The sequence below is a fragment of the Pleurotus ostreatus genome (genome assembly GCF_014466165.1).
Source record: "Pleurotus ostreatus strain PC9 chromosome Unknown scaffold_4, whole genome shotgun sequence".
NCBI lineage: Eukaryota > Fungi > Basidiomycota > Agaricomycetes > Agaricales > Pleurotaceae > Pleurotus > Pleurotus ostreatus.
The window spans coordinates 1,323,675-1,335,836 of NW_023503159.1; the positions used below are offsets into that span (position 1 = coordinate 1,323,675).

Genomic DNA, 12,162 nt, shown 5'->3' on the forward strand with positions numbered 1-12,162 from the left:
CTAACGGCAACAATCAAAGTTCCTCATGACTTCTTTTACGACGACGTAAAATCCTTTATGACCTGGACTCTGATTCCCTGTATATACTTTGTTGCACACCTACACAAACCCCTCATCTTTCCTTCCCCTCTTCCTACGGTCTGAGGGAGGAGTATATTATCCTAAACCATACCCCACAAAGGTTCTAGTTCCATAGTGGTTTCCTATATACGTGCTGTCTTCTCCTGCATAGTACCAACTCAATTCAACTGAGTTAGATACCATAGACTTATACACAATCGTTTTACCGTTGGTTCTCTTGTTGGTATGGACAGTCGGCTCTTCCCTACTTCCGTAAGTGGACGGATGTCCTGGCTTTACTTCCTAGTATGTATTTACCCCTTTGCCGTTCCTGCATATCCAATTAAGCTTCTGAAATGTACGTGGAACTCCCAAAGATAGGTCACGTCAGTCTAGGTTCTTCGACTTCTTTCACCCGTTCCATATGTTCGTCGCCCAACGAACCCTTCACACAGCAATCAATCAAGCACAAAACATGACATAAACATATACGTTAGGGGACGCTTCTCACATCGCCATCGTGCAACGTCTATCTCATCCAAATACTCGAAATGATCCCCCTCGCAGGGAAGCGTCAGCTTGTTCCTGAAGCTCTTTCCCAGCCCCCGTGTCGGCAATGGCAGAATCCAGACCATCACCCATGGCGTCGTCGCCGGAGGCGTGAACATCCTGCTCGAACCCTTTACCGAGTAGCGACGCAAACAGCTCGTCGATTTGTTCTTCGTGCCAAGAACCTGCCACAGGCACAGGGACCATGAAGTTTTGTAGTTTTTCGTGAACGTCAAACCTGTTTCGTTTTGGCGCCAGATTGCAACGCACATGTCGATAGGCGTCATTGAAGGGAAAGGGAGACAACATCGGCACAAAAAAGACAATGTCAAAGTCAACAACAGGAATGAAACAAAGACATAAGCGCTGGCGACAGACCTTAGTTTGCGGCCTTTGCTGGCTTTTGTGTCCACCTTCTTTTTAGATTTCTTTTGTTTCTGAATAGATATCCAGTCATCTGCGCCCGCCGCATTGTCACCTCGCGCATCAATAATATCGCGAAGAAGCTGCTGATAGAAGTCGTTATCATCAAACAACTCTCTATCAATTGTTTCCCCGTCTTCTTCACCCTGCTCTGGTACCTGGCGCTCGGTGTTGGCGGTCCCGAGGCGCGCGCCTTTACTTCTTCGAACTTGTGTGCGGGCAAGGAGTTTATTCCTATCAGTAGTCAGGGTTTCGTCGATCAGTTGGACTACGGATTTCAGATTTTGCCGGTTCTTAGAGAAGGCATTGCGGTTCGATGGAAGGAGTGCGGATGGCGCAACTGCCTGTATCTTTGACGACCATTTAGCTAGTGTTTGTATCTCATAAGGGTGAACGCTTAGGGCGTTTATCAGCAACTGAGCTGAAAGATATGGTTGGACAAAGGCACGTACGCAGATTCAGAAGCAACTGCATCGGTGGTAGCCTCTTTAAGCCAAGCGTCAAAGTCTGCTGTTGTTCCTAACGCTTCCACTTTTCGTCGTTTGCGTGGCGGTATCTGTACGTCAGTATTACTTGATATCAAGGCCTAACGGTCAAAAATTCAGAAATAATAAGAGTCGCATGGGAGGCAGAATGTACCGATTGAAACTGAAACAGTTCCTCAGAGAGCAAAGCGGCTTCATTGAGCATCCCAAGAAGCGAAGTCCTGACTTGATCATCTTCGTGAATGACTTCGACCATATCAGCGGGCTAAATCATTATGTCAAGACAATGAAGGTACAGCAGCCTTCGTGCTCACTGTTGGTAGCTTGTTGGAGGAGGTGGCAACCTTTTGTAGACGTATGCGAGCATCGAGCAAGGAGTCCCATACAGCCTGTTGATCGTTAAGGGCGAGGATTATGCATTGAACGTACGTCCTGACATACAATCTGACGAGTGATGGCCTTCCCCTTCCGCCTATCATCTTCCCTTGTTTTTTGTAGCGTGGTTGGAATGTTAATATTCTCCTGATCATATCCGGCGTGCGGCTTCGTTGTCAAATCTTCCTTTTCTTCATCGTCAACTGATGTTGCTTCGCTTTCAGACCGCATATCATCGTCTTCTCCCCCGCTGTCTCCAGGGCCGGCAGCATCCTCGTCACCCTCTGACTCCTCATCGCTCATCGCTTCATCTTCGCTGCCCTGTAGAAGTTGTTTACGCGACGTTCGTATTCCGTCGTATTTAGGGTCCGATATGCTGTCGTGCAACTTGCGCAGAGAACTTGCCCTAACGATATGCATGTAAGGCAATTTCGACGGCAATAACAACGTTACTCACCCTACTTCAATGTAGTGTTCCCGCGCAGCAGATCCGTCGGCTTGTTCTTCTGCATCCTCAGGATCTAAGCCATGTTGGATGTCTTCAGGATCAAAATCTGTTGCTTTGTGAAGATATATGCGGGGTGGTCAAGTATGCAGTCTCGTACCCACAGGAGCTGTATCATCTAGCTGGGCGAGTTGCTGGGCCAACGAAAGTCCTGTTGAAAATTAAATACTATCATTCCACGAAGCACATTCACTTACTGGTCATAACGGAAAGTCAAGGTGTCCGGGTCTCACTTAAGTCCAGGAAATTTAGGAAGAAAACGTGATTGTGGGAAATGCGCCCCTTCGCTAAATGAGGATTGGGGCGGGGCGCTTAGTCTGACAGCGCTCTCGACACCTCAGTCCGCATTGAGAAGACCTGCTCAGCATCGAAATCGTTCCATCTATCGCTCTCACTACACAGGGAATTTTTCTAAGTGCTATCGCACGAATTGTAATTTCCCGATTATCCGGTATTCTCAGGTAACAGTGGCCCAGAGCACCCAATGGGCAAAGCTCCGTACTGATATAGTTCATGCACTACGGTATCATCGCCTACATTGACTCTATGGCTCCATAAATCTCCCCATATACACCATCGTTGTAAACCTTTTTTTATACCAACACCAAGCCTCTTCGCAAACTACTCCGCGAAGTATGAACCTAGCCGCAGAACTTAAAGTACAGAATTATATATCACATATAGCCACGCACCATCATCAGATTAGCTGTATTAGTATGCTGTTTCTCAAGAGGCGGCACCCGTCCTTCTGTAAGTTCATGCACCACGTCAAGCATACTTCAAGCAACGACCCCTAGCATTACCCTTTGCCCCTAGTCACTTAAGCGCTCGCTGGTCGAATTGGAGCAACGCTGGCCTCGCAGCTTCCATCACCGCACCTCCACCTCAACTCCCAACTCCCAACTCCCACTATGTCTTCAGAATCTTGGCCGCCTCAGCTCAAGTACGCTTCTTCCCCGCTGCAGGAGAACTTCTTAGATTGCTTTTATCCAGGGAATGGGTTGCGAAATGTCTAGGGCAAATGACCGATACAAATAGGAACGAAGCACAAACCGAACTAAGACAGGTAATTGCAGAACATTTTGCCTCGCGGACATTGTGGACGACGGACTGGGCGGCTATACAACTAAAAAGGTGTTTCCCCTCACCAATGTTTATCCATGATGCATGATAGCCTGACCGGATCCTAGTCTTCAGCCGGCTCCTCCACCCAATATTATCAATCTCAAGCGGAAGAGGCGGGCCACCTCATATATTATCTTAATACCCTGGCTAACCCCGCTAATAGTGGTGAAGGAGCATCGCCGCTATCTAAGAAAGCGAAGAAGCATGCCCAGAAGGCCGCCTCAGCACCAGAATATCACGATACGGAAGCACTCAACCGGAGGGCCATGCGGTTCTCTCGAGAGCATACAATTGAAAGACAGAAGTCGTTAGCAAACGGCGGTCAGACATCTCTTCAAACAAATTCTCACCATTCTCATTTATCCAATAATGGAGCTTCTCGATCTGCCTCACTCTACATGAATGTGGACGATCCCGAAGTCGATCCTGTGAGTTCAATCCTTATGCTGAGTAGATGGCGAATTCACTGCTGTTCCAACGTCAGAATGTTCCGAATTGGGACAAATTCACGATTGTCGGCACATCGACGGAGCTTTTCAAGAATTACCTACGCCTGACAAGTGTAAGCTCTGAGACAGGCCTAGCGTTCATGTCCGCTCACATAGTTTCTTTAGGAACCTAAACCTGAATCCATTCGTCCTTATCCAGTATTGCAACAGACGCTGCTAGAGCTCAAGAAGAAATGGCGCGAAAAAGTGTCGTATGCCTGGATATGTAACCAATTCAAGAGTCTGCGCCAGGATCTCACAGTTCGTACTGTTCTTCATGTCGCAACCCCAACTGAAACTCGCACAGGTCCAACGGATTAAAAACCAGTTCACAGTCGAAGTGTATGAGATTCATGCACGCATGGCCTTGGAAAGCGTACGTGTTGAAATTCTGTGGAATACTTGTCCTGAAGATCTGTCACACACAGAACGACATGGTAGAATACAATGCATGCCAAGCAACTTTGAAAACCCTCTATGAACTTGGCATACCCGGCAAAGTGGAAGAGTTCACAGCATACCGTATCTTGATGCTCCTCCACGGACTCAACATGACAGGTAAATTTCCATCGGACAACTTCGGCCTATCGTATGACTGACACTTGGCTGTAGAATTGAATCTATATGTAGGTCAGCTAACGCCCAAACAGAAAGCAGACAAGGCTGTACGACATGCCTTGCAAGTCCAGCGAGCGCTTTCCATGGGCAACTATCATTCTCTCTTTCAACTGTATCTGAATGCGGAGAACATGGGCGCATATATTATGGACCATTTCATTGATCGCGAGAGAGTGAAGGCCTTGATGATGATGACAAAATCGTGCGTCTCAACTCCTCGTTGCTTGTGACGACACTGAATGGTCGTCCATCGGCAGGTACCGTACTTTGTCTTTGCAGTTCATCACGGATGAATTGGCGTTTGAGACGATCGATGGAGCTCGCAATTTTCTTGCCGAACACTCCGCTGCCTTCTTTAGCAACCCTAATAGCCCAGATGACCAGAAAGTCCTCGATTGCAGACCCTCGCATCCTCAGCTATGCCAAGCGTTCGAAAGCAAGTACAGGAAAGTCGGGATCAAAGGGGCAATATAGATTGCCCGCAAGCATTGTGCTTTCGCTATCGCTTTGAAGACGTATCGTCTAGTCTGTCGATCTTCTCCCTCCCACTTCGTTTCCATTCACCAGTCCTTGTCGGCACGATGGTCGACATCATCCCGGGCTACTCATTTTGCTCAGGCCTATAACAGATGGTTAGTACGACTTACAACGCACGGGTGGACGGAGTATCTATGCGACTTAGTTGGGTAAAATTATAGGCCAGCACACTGTATTATACCATCATTAATGATACACTATTGTACTCTTTTGGAACTCCCCCCGTTAGAGCCCGTTAGTCTCTCATTCTGGCAGGTATGAACCGTCGTATCACGACCTCTCGGACGGAATAGTAGGAGAGGCACGCTGGAGACGACAAGACGTCTGGTGATATTCGGGACTTGGCAGGGATTGTAATGTACGTCAAAATCAGCGTCTGTGCTTTGGTGAGGACGGGAATGGTGTGATAAAAGGTGAGATACTCACCTTTTGTAGCGTTGCATTGACCCGGTTAATGGTACTCAGCCATGACCATGAGAATGGCGAAGTATTTTGGAGCTCGAAGGGGGACGTCGTTTTATCGTCTTCGTCTTCGTATACTGGGCAAAGGACGATGGCGAATCTAGTGAATGCACATCAGAAAGGCCGACGGTGAGGGGGAGTATGAATGAATGGGCGCACTCTGCATGAGAGAACACGGGTCCGCGTTTGTACAACAGGTAGTCTACGCAGAACTTAATTCCACCTTTGACGACCCAACCCAGTGAGCGATAGTGGTGGTACGCCACGTAATGAATTAGGAACGGGTTGTCAAAGTGTAGTTGCAATTTCGGGGATGGTTGAGACTTGGGATCGAGAAGTAGCATAGGGTTGAGGTGGATAGACTGGAAAGTGGACCAGATTTGCTGGATACTCATTGGTTCGAGCTACGGGGCCAAAGCGATGATATTATTATTATGCATCTGAATTTGGAGAACAGAGACTCGTAAGCTACCGTTTGAGCATCCAGAATAGTCAGACAGTCCATCGTCCAGAGTAGGAACCAAGCCTCCGCGAAGGTTAGTTGGAGATGTTCCATGTCTTCGAGCGGGGGTTCTTCCTCATCTACAGGATGATCCGCATCCTGTGATGTAGTAGATTGATCGGGGATGCTGGGTGGCTTTGCTGATTCGCTTGGTTTCCATGTTGCAGCAGAGGGGATTGAGGGACCCGAGAGTGCGACTTTGACGACACGCCCTTCGGTCTCAAAAGCGACCTCAGCCTCGGCGAAGGCAGCTTGAATCGCTTTGGCCCGATCTTGCTTGAACTGCTGTCGTTCGGCGCGCCGTTTAGCAGTCAACTCCTCCGAGGTCATTTCTGAGTTATTTGTTAGTTATAATGCGAGCTATTGAGTAACAGGCAAACGTACGATTCCCCCCAGTGCGACGGATATTTATTTGTCTAGCGAGCCAACTAGGTTCGCTGCGAGATAAATTACCCTTTCCAAAGAAGCCTCTCCGCCACAGTACCATAGAGTGCGCCGTGTTCGTAAGCCACACTGAATTTGTCGCTACATCGAGGATGCCCTCGCAGTGGGGGTTCTCGAGCGAGGCAAGAGATATGCCTAATAGGCTTAATATCGATTTCGTCCGACTTCGAGGGGGATCCGTGAACACAAGGGGAAGGGGATTGACGTATATTCTGTTGTTTTCATTTCGTCGTGCGCCCCCTTTGAAGCCGCCCCTCTTATTTTTCTGTCCGATGAGGGACATAGGATGACTCTGTAAAGTGCAATGGAGAAAGATGATAGGATGGGCGCTTATTGGCTTGAAACTTCGACGCGCTCTACCACATGGACGTTCCACCCAGCCCACCGTCAAGCAAAATATCACAGCGTCGGTTAGAAATCGAAGCAAAGAAGCAGAAGCTAGAGGAACTACGGCGACAGAGACGTGACAGACTACGCGATAAACAACGGCCTCCTTCAGAAGCTGTAAGCAACTTAGTAGCTGCCTCGTTTACGGAGTCCCTTTAACGGACATCGACATAGAGCTCCTCTGGGCCGCCACCATCTACGAAGGATATCAATGACTTGATCTCGCAGTTGGTTCCGAGCAAAGGCGCAGACAGTGGCGACCTTACTCCTCTGTCTGTTCCTGGTACACCGTCGTTAGGGCAAACAGCGAATCTAGGACCATCTGCGCTCTCCAATTCTGGTTCGGGGAGGGCAAGTAGGCAGAGCGACTTTATTGGTCTCGGGCTATCGTTGCCACCTACGGCAAATGCAGGCACAGACCATGTTATCGACAGAGTCATGACACCCAGGATACAGCCTGACCTCATTGATGTCAGTCGAGAACTATTCGAGCTACCCCAGCGGGTAAGTGATTTCTGCTAACGACAAAAAATCGAGTTCTTGAAGTGCGTAGGAACGCGTCGTGTATAACAAAGAGGTGCAAACCGCGGGGGTAGAGATGGGCACTTTGACTGAGGAAGCGGAGGAAGATCAGGAGCGGATACAGCGCGAGCGCGATGCTGAAGCTGAGCGACTTGCTCTGGAGAACGACATCGAGGCGGAATCCATCCAGCTTGAGAAGGAAATAGAGGAGGAGATCAAAGGTACGTATCTCCATGCTACTCTCTCGTCCAGTGCTAATTGTATAACTAGAGTTGACTGAGGAGGAGCGAGCCACTATACTAGTGCTACCTGAATTCCTCGAATTTGTGGAACACTCCTCCAAGATCCTACAGCGAGCCTTGAACGATAACTACGACTACATCCGCGATTATACTGTCGACACGGAGTCCGGCGGGTGGGTGTGTTCGCTTGGTTTGAATATTATCACCTCACCTTCCTTCTTAGTGACGACTCAGAGGGCCGTCGGGTCAAACGCGTTTGTGAGTTCTGGGACGAGCGATACGTCAAGAATCGTTCCATAACCGACGTGGATTGGTCACCTAAGGTGGGCTTTCATGTCTGTTGCATTACAGCTCTAACATGTCCTTAGTATCCTGAACTCAGCGTAGCGTCTTATAACAAGAACCCTGCCGCTCTCAACGAACCGGACGGTATCGTCGCCGTATGGAACTTGCACATGTTAGAACGACCTGAGTTTGTCTTCCACTCACAAGTCAGTTGCTCAGATTCTTTGGATGAGCTATTTGCCAATCTAACGGCAGGCATAGTCTGATGTTCTGTCTGTTACATTCTCGCCATTCCACGCGAATCTCGTCTTCGGAGGCACGTACTCAGGCCAAATATTGCTTTGGGATACCCGATCAAAGCACCTGCCTGTGCTCAAGACCCCACTGTCTGCCGCTGGTCATACGCATCCTGTATACGCCATGCAAATGGTTGGAACGCAGAACGCCCATAATTTGATCAGCAGCAGCACAGATGGCATGGTTTGTAGTTGGCTAGTCGATATGCTTGCGCAACCCCAAGTTAGTGAACATTGATGGTAAATAAGCGCTTTGCTGACGAGAGACCTCTAGGAGACGTTGGAGCTAGTACATGCAGGACACAGCAAGACAGGGGAAGTTGCGATTACTACAATGGATTTCCCCGACAACGAAACGACGACGTTCTGGGTTGGAACGGAAGAAGGCAACGTATATCAAGCGCACCGCTACGACCGGGCGGGGTCGAAAGCAGGCTTAAATCAATACGACGTCTACAAGGGGCACTCAGGCCCAGTCATGGGGCTGCACTTCCACCCTCTCACAGGCCCAATTGACTTCTCCGACTTGTTCCTGACGTGTTCCGTGGACTGGACGGTGAAGCTGTGGAGGGCGAAGTCGCTTGCGAAGTCATCAAACACCCCGCATAGCATATCGCCGATATATTCATTCGACGAAGCTGATGACTACGTTTACGATGTCAAATGGCATCCGGAACATCCAGCGCTCTTCGGCATGGTTGATGGTTCTGGCAAGTTTGATCTTTGGAATTTGAATGTGGATACGGAGGTGCGCCTAGAGTCTTCCTTTTTACGGCTATTTTGCAATTGCGTGGTATGGGATGGGTGGTAACGATCATCTTTTATACGTTAGGTACCTGTCGTGTCTACTCCGGTGGGCTCCGGAAGAGCCATAAACAAGATGAAATGGGACGGAAAGGAGGGACGCCGAGTGGCTCTCGGAGGAAGCGATGGTCGCTTGTATGTCTATGACATCGGCGACATGGCTATCCCAAGGGATGGGGAATGGAACGAGCTGCAGAAGACGGTGGTTGGCATGGTTGGCGGAGGGGGACAGACGAATGGCGTGCTCGAAACCGATGCCTCCAAGCCCGCTACTCGATGATGAGGGCATGACGTTCGGCGAGAGCAGATGGCAGCGGACGCGGGTTGGAGTAGTTCGAGGTCTAGGTGCTTATTCTATAATGCTAATTATATACCGGCGAGTTGGGCCGTTGCAGGTTCCGTTTGCTTGGTTAATTGGGGGCTATGCACCCCAACATCACGAATAGACTTTCCCTCGAGTATGTTTAGTATCATGGAAGCTGGGGCCACACCCAACGGTGCAAAAAATTCCCGATGCTATTATGGACCATGCGCCCATAGTACAGGGCTCATCATTATACGATACCCTGGACAATCGCAAGCCTTTTGCCAGGATTGCTCGCAAGGAAGGAACTTTGCGTCTATATTTAGCACCTTACCGCCGCAAGCGGGGAAACCTGACTGAGGTTTGAAATCCAAACGCTTTGCAAGAATGCAATTCGTTCGTTGCTAAGCGAAACTGGCCACGGCTCTCGCGGCTATTGATTTCGTGCTTTCTTTCCGGAGTGTTGAAAATGTGTGCATGAGGGAAACGTTCGCTTTATTCGTGGAATGGCGTTCAGAACCAGCACTCAGGTTAGGCTAATTATTAGAAATGTTGGATTTCCCCGTGGGGTTGATCATTTTCCAGCGTGTCGATAAATATGTGGCACTCAATATGACAGCACAGCACAGCAATCCTTTTCGTTTCCCTTTTCCTTCTATTCTCTCAGTCCCCTGTTCAGTAAAAGCAGTTCATTATGGCTCCTTCAGATTTCAAACAGGTTAGTAGGTCGTGACCCATTATTTTAGTCGCCGAGCTGACGACTGGTGTGATACTTTTCAGGCGCCACACAAGTGAGTTCGCTTACTCCAAACATCCCTTTATGGTATACTAACGCACCCCCAGGATCCTTGCGTAAGCCCTTTCATTAAGACGTGCATGACAACAGACGACGGTGCTGAATTAATCGATTCGATAGTATTCCTGGCCCGATTGAAGTCACAAATGAGGTAGGATCTGCTAGATTGTTCAACCAGGGCCCAATGAGCGAGTTTCAATCTAACATCCGTACGATGGTATAGGTTCTCGAAGCCAATGCACGTCCCCCCGTCGGACACACATCCCCAGAGTTTATTCAGGTCTTCGGATCGAGCATCTGTATGACTCGGTGCGTGCCCACCTCCCCCCTCATCAATCAGCATCAGGAAAAGTACCGACAACGCTCGCAGAGAGATTCTGTACACTAAGTATGGACAGGTCTTCCTGATTGCTGGGTCTGGAACACTCGGTTGGGATCAGGTTGGTTGTCGGGGATGCTTGGAGGCGTCAACATGCGCTGACTGTTTCGTACGTATAATAGGTCTCCGCGAACTTGGTCGAGCCCGGTGAAAGTGTCCTCGTCTTGCACAGCGGGTACTTCGGCGATAGCTTCAGGGAGTGGTGAGCCTTCCACGTCCTTGATATGAGTTTACAAGCTGAGGTTCTCGCCCTCCAGTCTTGAGACGTATGGCGCCCACGTCGATGAGCTGAGAGCCGACATTGGAGCCTCTGTTGATTTGGCAGCGCTAGCCGCCGCGTTGAGGCGAAAGACGTATAAAGCAGTCACATTTACCCATGTAGACACGTCTACTGGTAAGTCCTTTTGACGGAAATCGCTGTAAGGGTGCTGAGTGGTGGTCATTCGAAGGTGTGTTGTCTGATGCGCGAGGCATTGCTGCGACAGTGCGAAGTATATCGCCAGAGACTTTGGTATGTCGCGTCTTGGAACCCTGGGGACCCGAGTGATTGACGATGTAACAGGTCATTTTGGATGGAGTGTGCTCCGTTGCTAGCGAAGAAATAAGGATGGACGACTGGGACATAGATGTGATAATGACAGCCAGCCAGAAAGGTCTTGGTGCACCACCTGGTCTGAGTATTCTTGTTGCAAGTCCCAAGGCCATGAAGGTACGTCAATCGCTTTTGTGTGCTACTGAAGTAGATTGACTTCAAGCTTCATTTAAGGTGTTCGAGACCCGGAAAACACCTCCCACGTCGTATTACGCGAGCTGGAAGAAGTGGCTACCTGTCATGAGGGCGTACGAGACCGGGACGCCTGCTTACTTTGCTACACCCCCCGTTAACCTCATCTACGCGTACCACGCGTCGTTGCGTCAAATCACCAGATCGTCCCCGGCGTTTGAGGAACGGATAAGGATCCACCGCCAGGTCAGCGCACGAGTCAAGGCTATTGCGAGTCAGTTGGGCTTGAAGCAAGTTCCTAGTGACTCCGCCCATGCTGCGAACGGGATGACTGCCGTTTATTATCCGGAGGGTATGGGCGCGTCGGACATTCTGCCCCGCCTGGCCGAGAAAGGGGTCGTCGTCGCAGGCGGCCTGCACAAGAACATCAAAGGTTAGAATTGAGCAGCTTGATAAGACGCAGCCGCTAACCATATATTACCTGGCAGATAAATACTTCCGTATTGGGTGCGTTGACCGCTCCACTCGTTCGGTTCGATGCTAACATCCAATTTCCAGACATATGGGTGCATCTGCTGTAGACCCCCAGCGTGGGGACATCGACGCCATAGCGCGTTCGCTGAAGGCCTCTGTCGAGGAAGCGAGAGCCGCCAAAGGCATTACGGGTTCATTCAGCGCTGTTGAGACTGGTGCACCGCGGTCGCTGGCTAGTTCTTCCGATAGATCATAGACTGGTATATAGAACATGTGTACTTGAGAAATTTGCATATCCGATGACCTTATGGGCTTCAACATACCCGGAGTGCCGATCCCGTTGGTGTTGTGCTGGATGCACGGAATCCCGAAAAGA

At 49.5% G+C, this 12,162-nt stretch overlaps 5 protein-coding genes across 5 annotated transcripts; 3 read left to right on the forward strand and 2 right to left on the reverse strand.

Annotated features, from left to right (window-relative positions):
- Positions 1–594: 594 nt before the first annotated feature.
- BFR2 (rRNA-processing protein bfr2) lies at positions 595–2,601 on the reverse strand (the record flags this gene model as incomplete). The annotated part of the gene is made up of 9 exons (XM_036775813.1): positions 595–847; positions 988–1,428; positions 1,485–1,618; positions 1,672–1,782; positions 1,832–1,906; positions 1,959–2,298; positions 2,350–2,446; positions 2,498–2,548; positions 2,595–2,601. The coding sequence occupies 9 exons, from the start codon at positions 2,599–2,601 to the stop codon at positions 595–597; spliced, it is 1,509 nt and encodes a 502-aa protein (XP_036631832.1).
- Positions 2,602–3,308: 707 nt separating this feature from the next.
- PC9H_006263 (uncharacterized protein) lies at positions 3,309–5,102 on the forward strand (the record flags this gene model as incomplete). Its single annotated transcript, XM_036775814.1, has 10 exons — positions 3,309–3,340; positions 3,391–3,531; positions 3,588–3,635; positions 3,686–3,950; positions 4,007–4,084; positions 4,137–4,271; positions 4,318–4,386; positions 4,439–4,568; positions 4,623–4,830; positions 4,886–5,102. 10 exons carry the CDS (start codon positions 3,309–3,311, stop codon positions 5,100–5,102), a joined length of 1,323 nt encoding a protein of 440 aa, XP_036631833.1.
- Positions 5,103–5,400: 298 nt separating this feature from the next.
- SEN2 (tRNA splicing endonuclease subunit sen2) lies at positions 5,401–6,856 on the reverse strand (the record flags this gene model as incomplete). Its single annotated transcript, XM_036775815.1, has 5 exons — positions 5,401–5,541; positions 5,592–5,727; positions 5,787–6,031; positions 6,100–6,461; positions 6,514–6,856. The coding sequence occupies 5 exons, from the start codon at positions 6,854–6,856 to the stop codon at positions 5,401–5,403; spliced, it is 1,227 nt and encodes a 408-aa protein (XP_036631834.1).
- An 80-nt stretch (positions 6,857–6,936) lies between these two features.
- On the forward strand, positions 6,937–9,389 carry PC9H_006265 (uncharacterized protein; the record flags this gene model as incomplete). Its single annotated transcript, XM_036775816.1, has 9 exons — positions 6,937–7,077; positions 7,135–7,464; positions 7,514–7,703; positions 7,753–7,897; positions 7,948–8,047; positions 8,093–8,215; positions 8,271–8,528; positions 8,580–9,053; positions 9,138–9,389. 9 exons carry the CDS (start codon positions 6,937–6,939, stop codon positions 9,387–9,389), a joined length of 2,013 nt encoding a protein of 670 aa, XP_036631835.1.
- Positions 9,390–10,107: 718 nt separating this feature from the next.
- PC9H_006266 (uncharacterized protein) lies at positions 10,108–12,042 on the forward strand (the record flags this gene model as incomplete). Its single annotated transcript, XM_036775817.1, has 10 exons — positions 10,108–10,131; positions 10,433–10,522; positions 10,608–10,649; positions 10,711–10,790; positions 10,846–10,982; positions 11,038–11,099; positions 11,151–11,297; positions 11,355–11,745; positions 11,801–11,819; positions 11,871–12,042. 10 exons carry the CDS (start codon positions 10,108–10,110, stop codon positions 12,040–12,042), a joined length of 1,164 nt encoding a protein of 387 aa, XP_036631836.1.
- Positions 12,043–12,162: the final 120 nt, after the last annotated feature.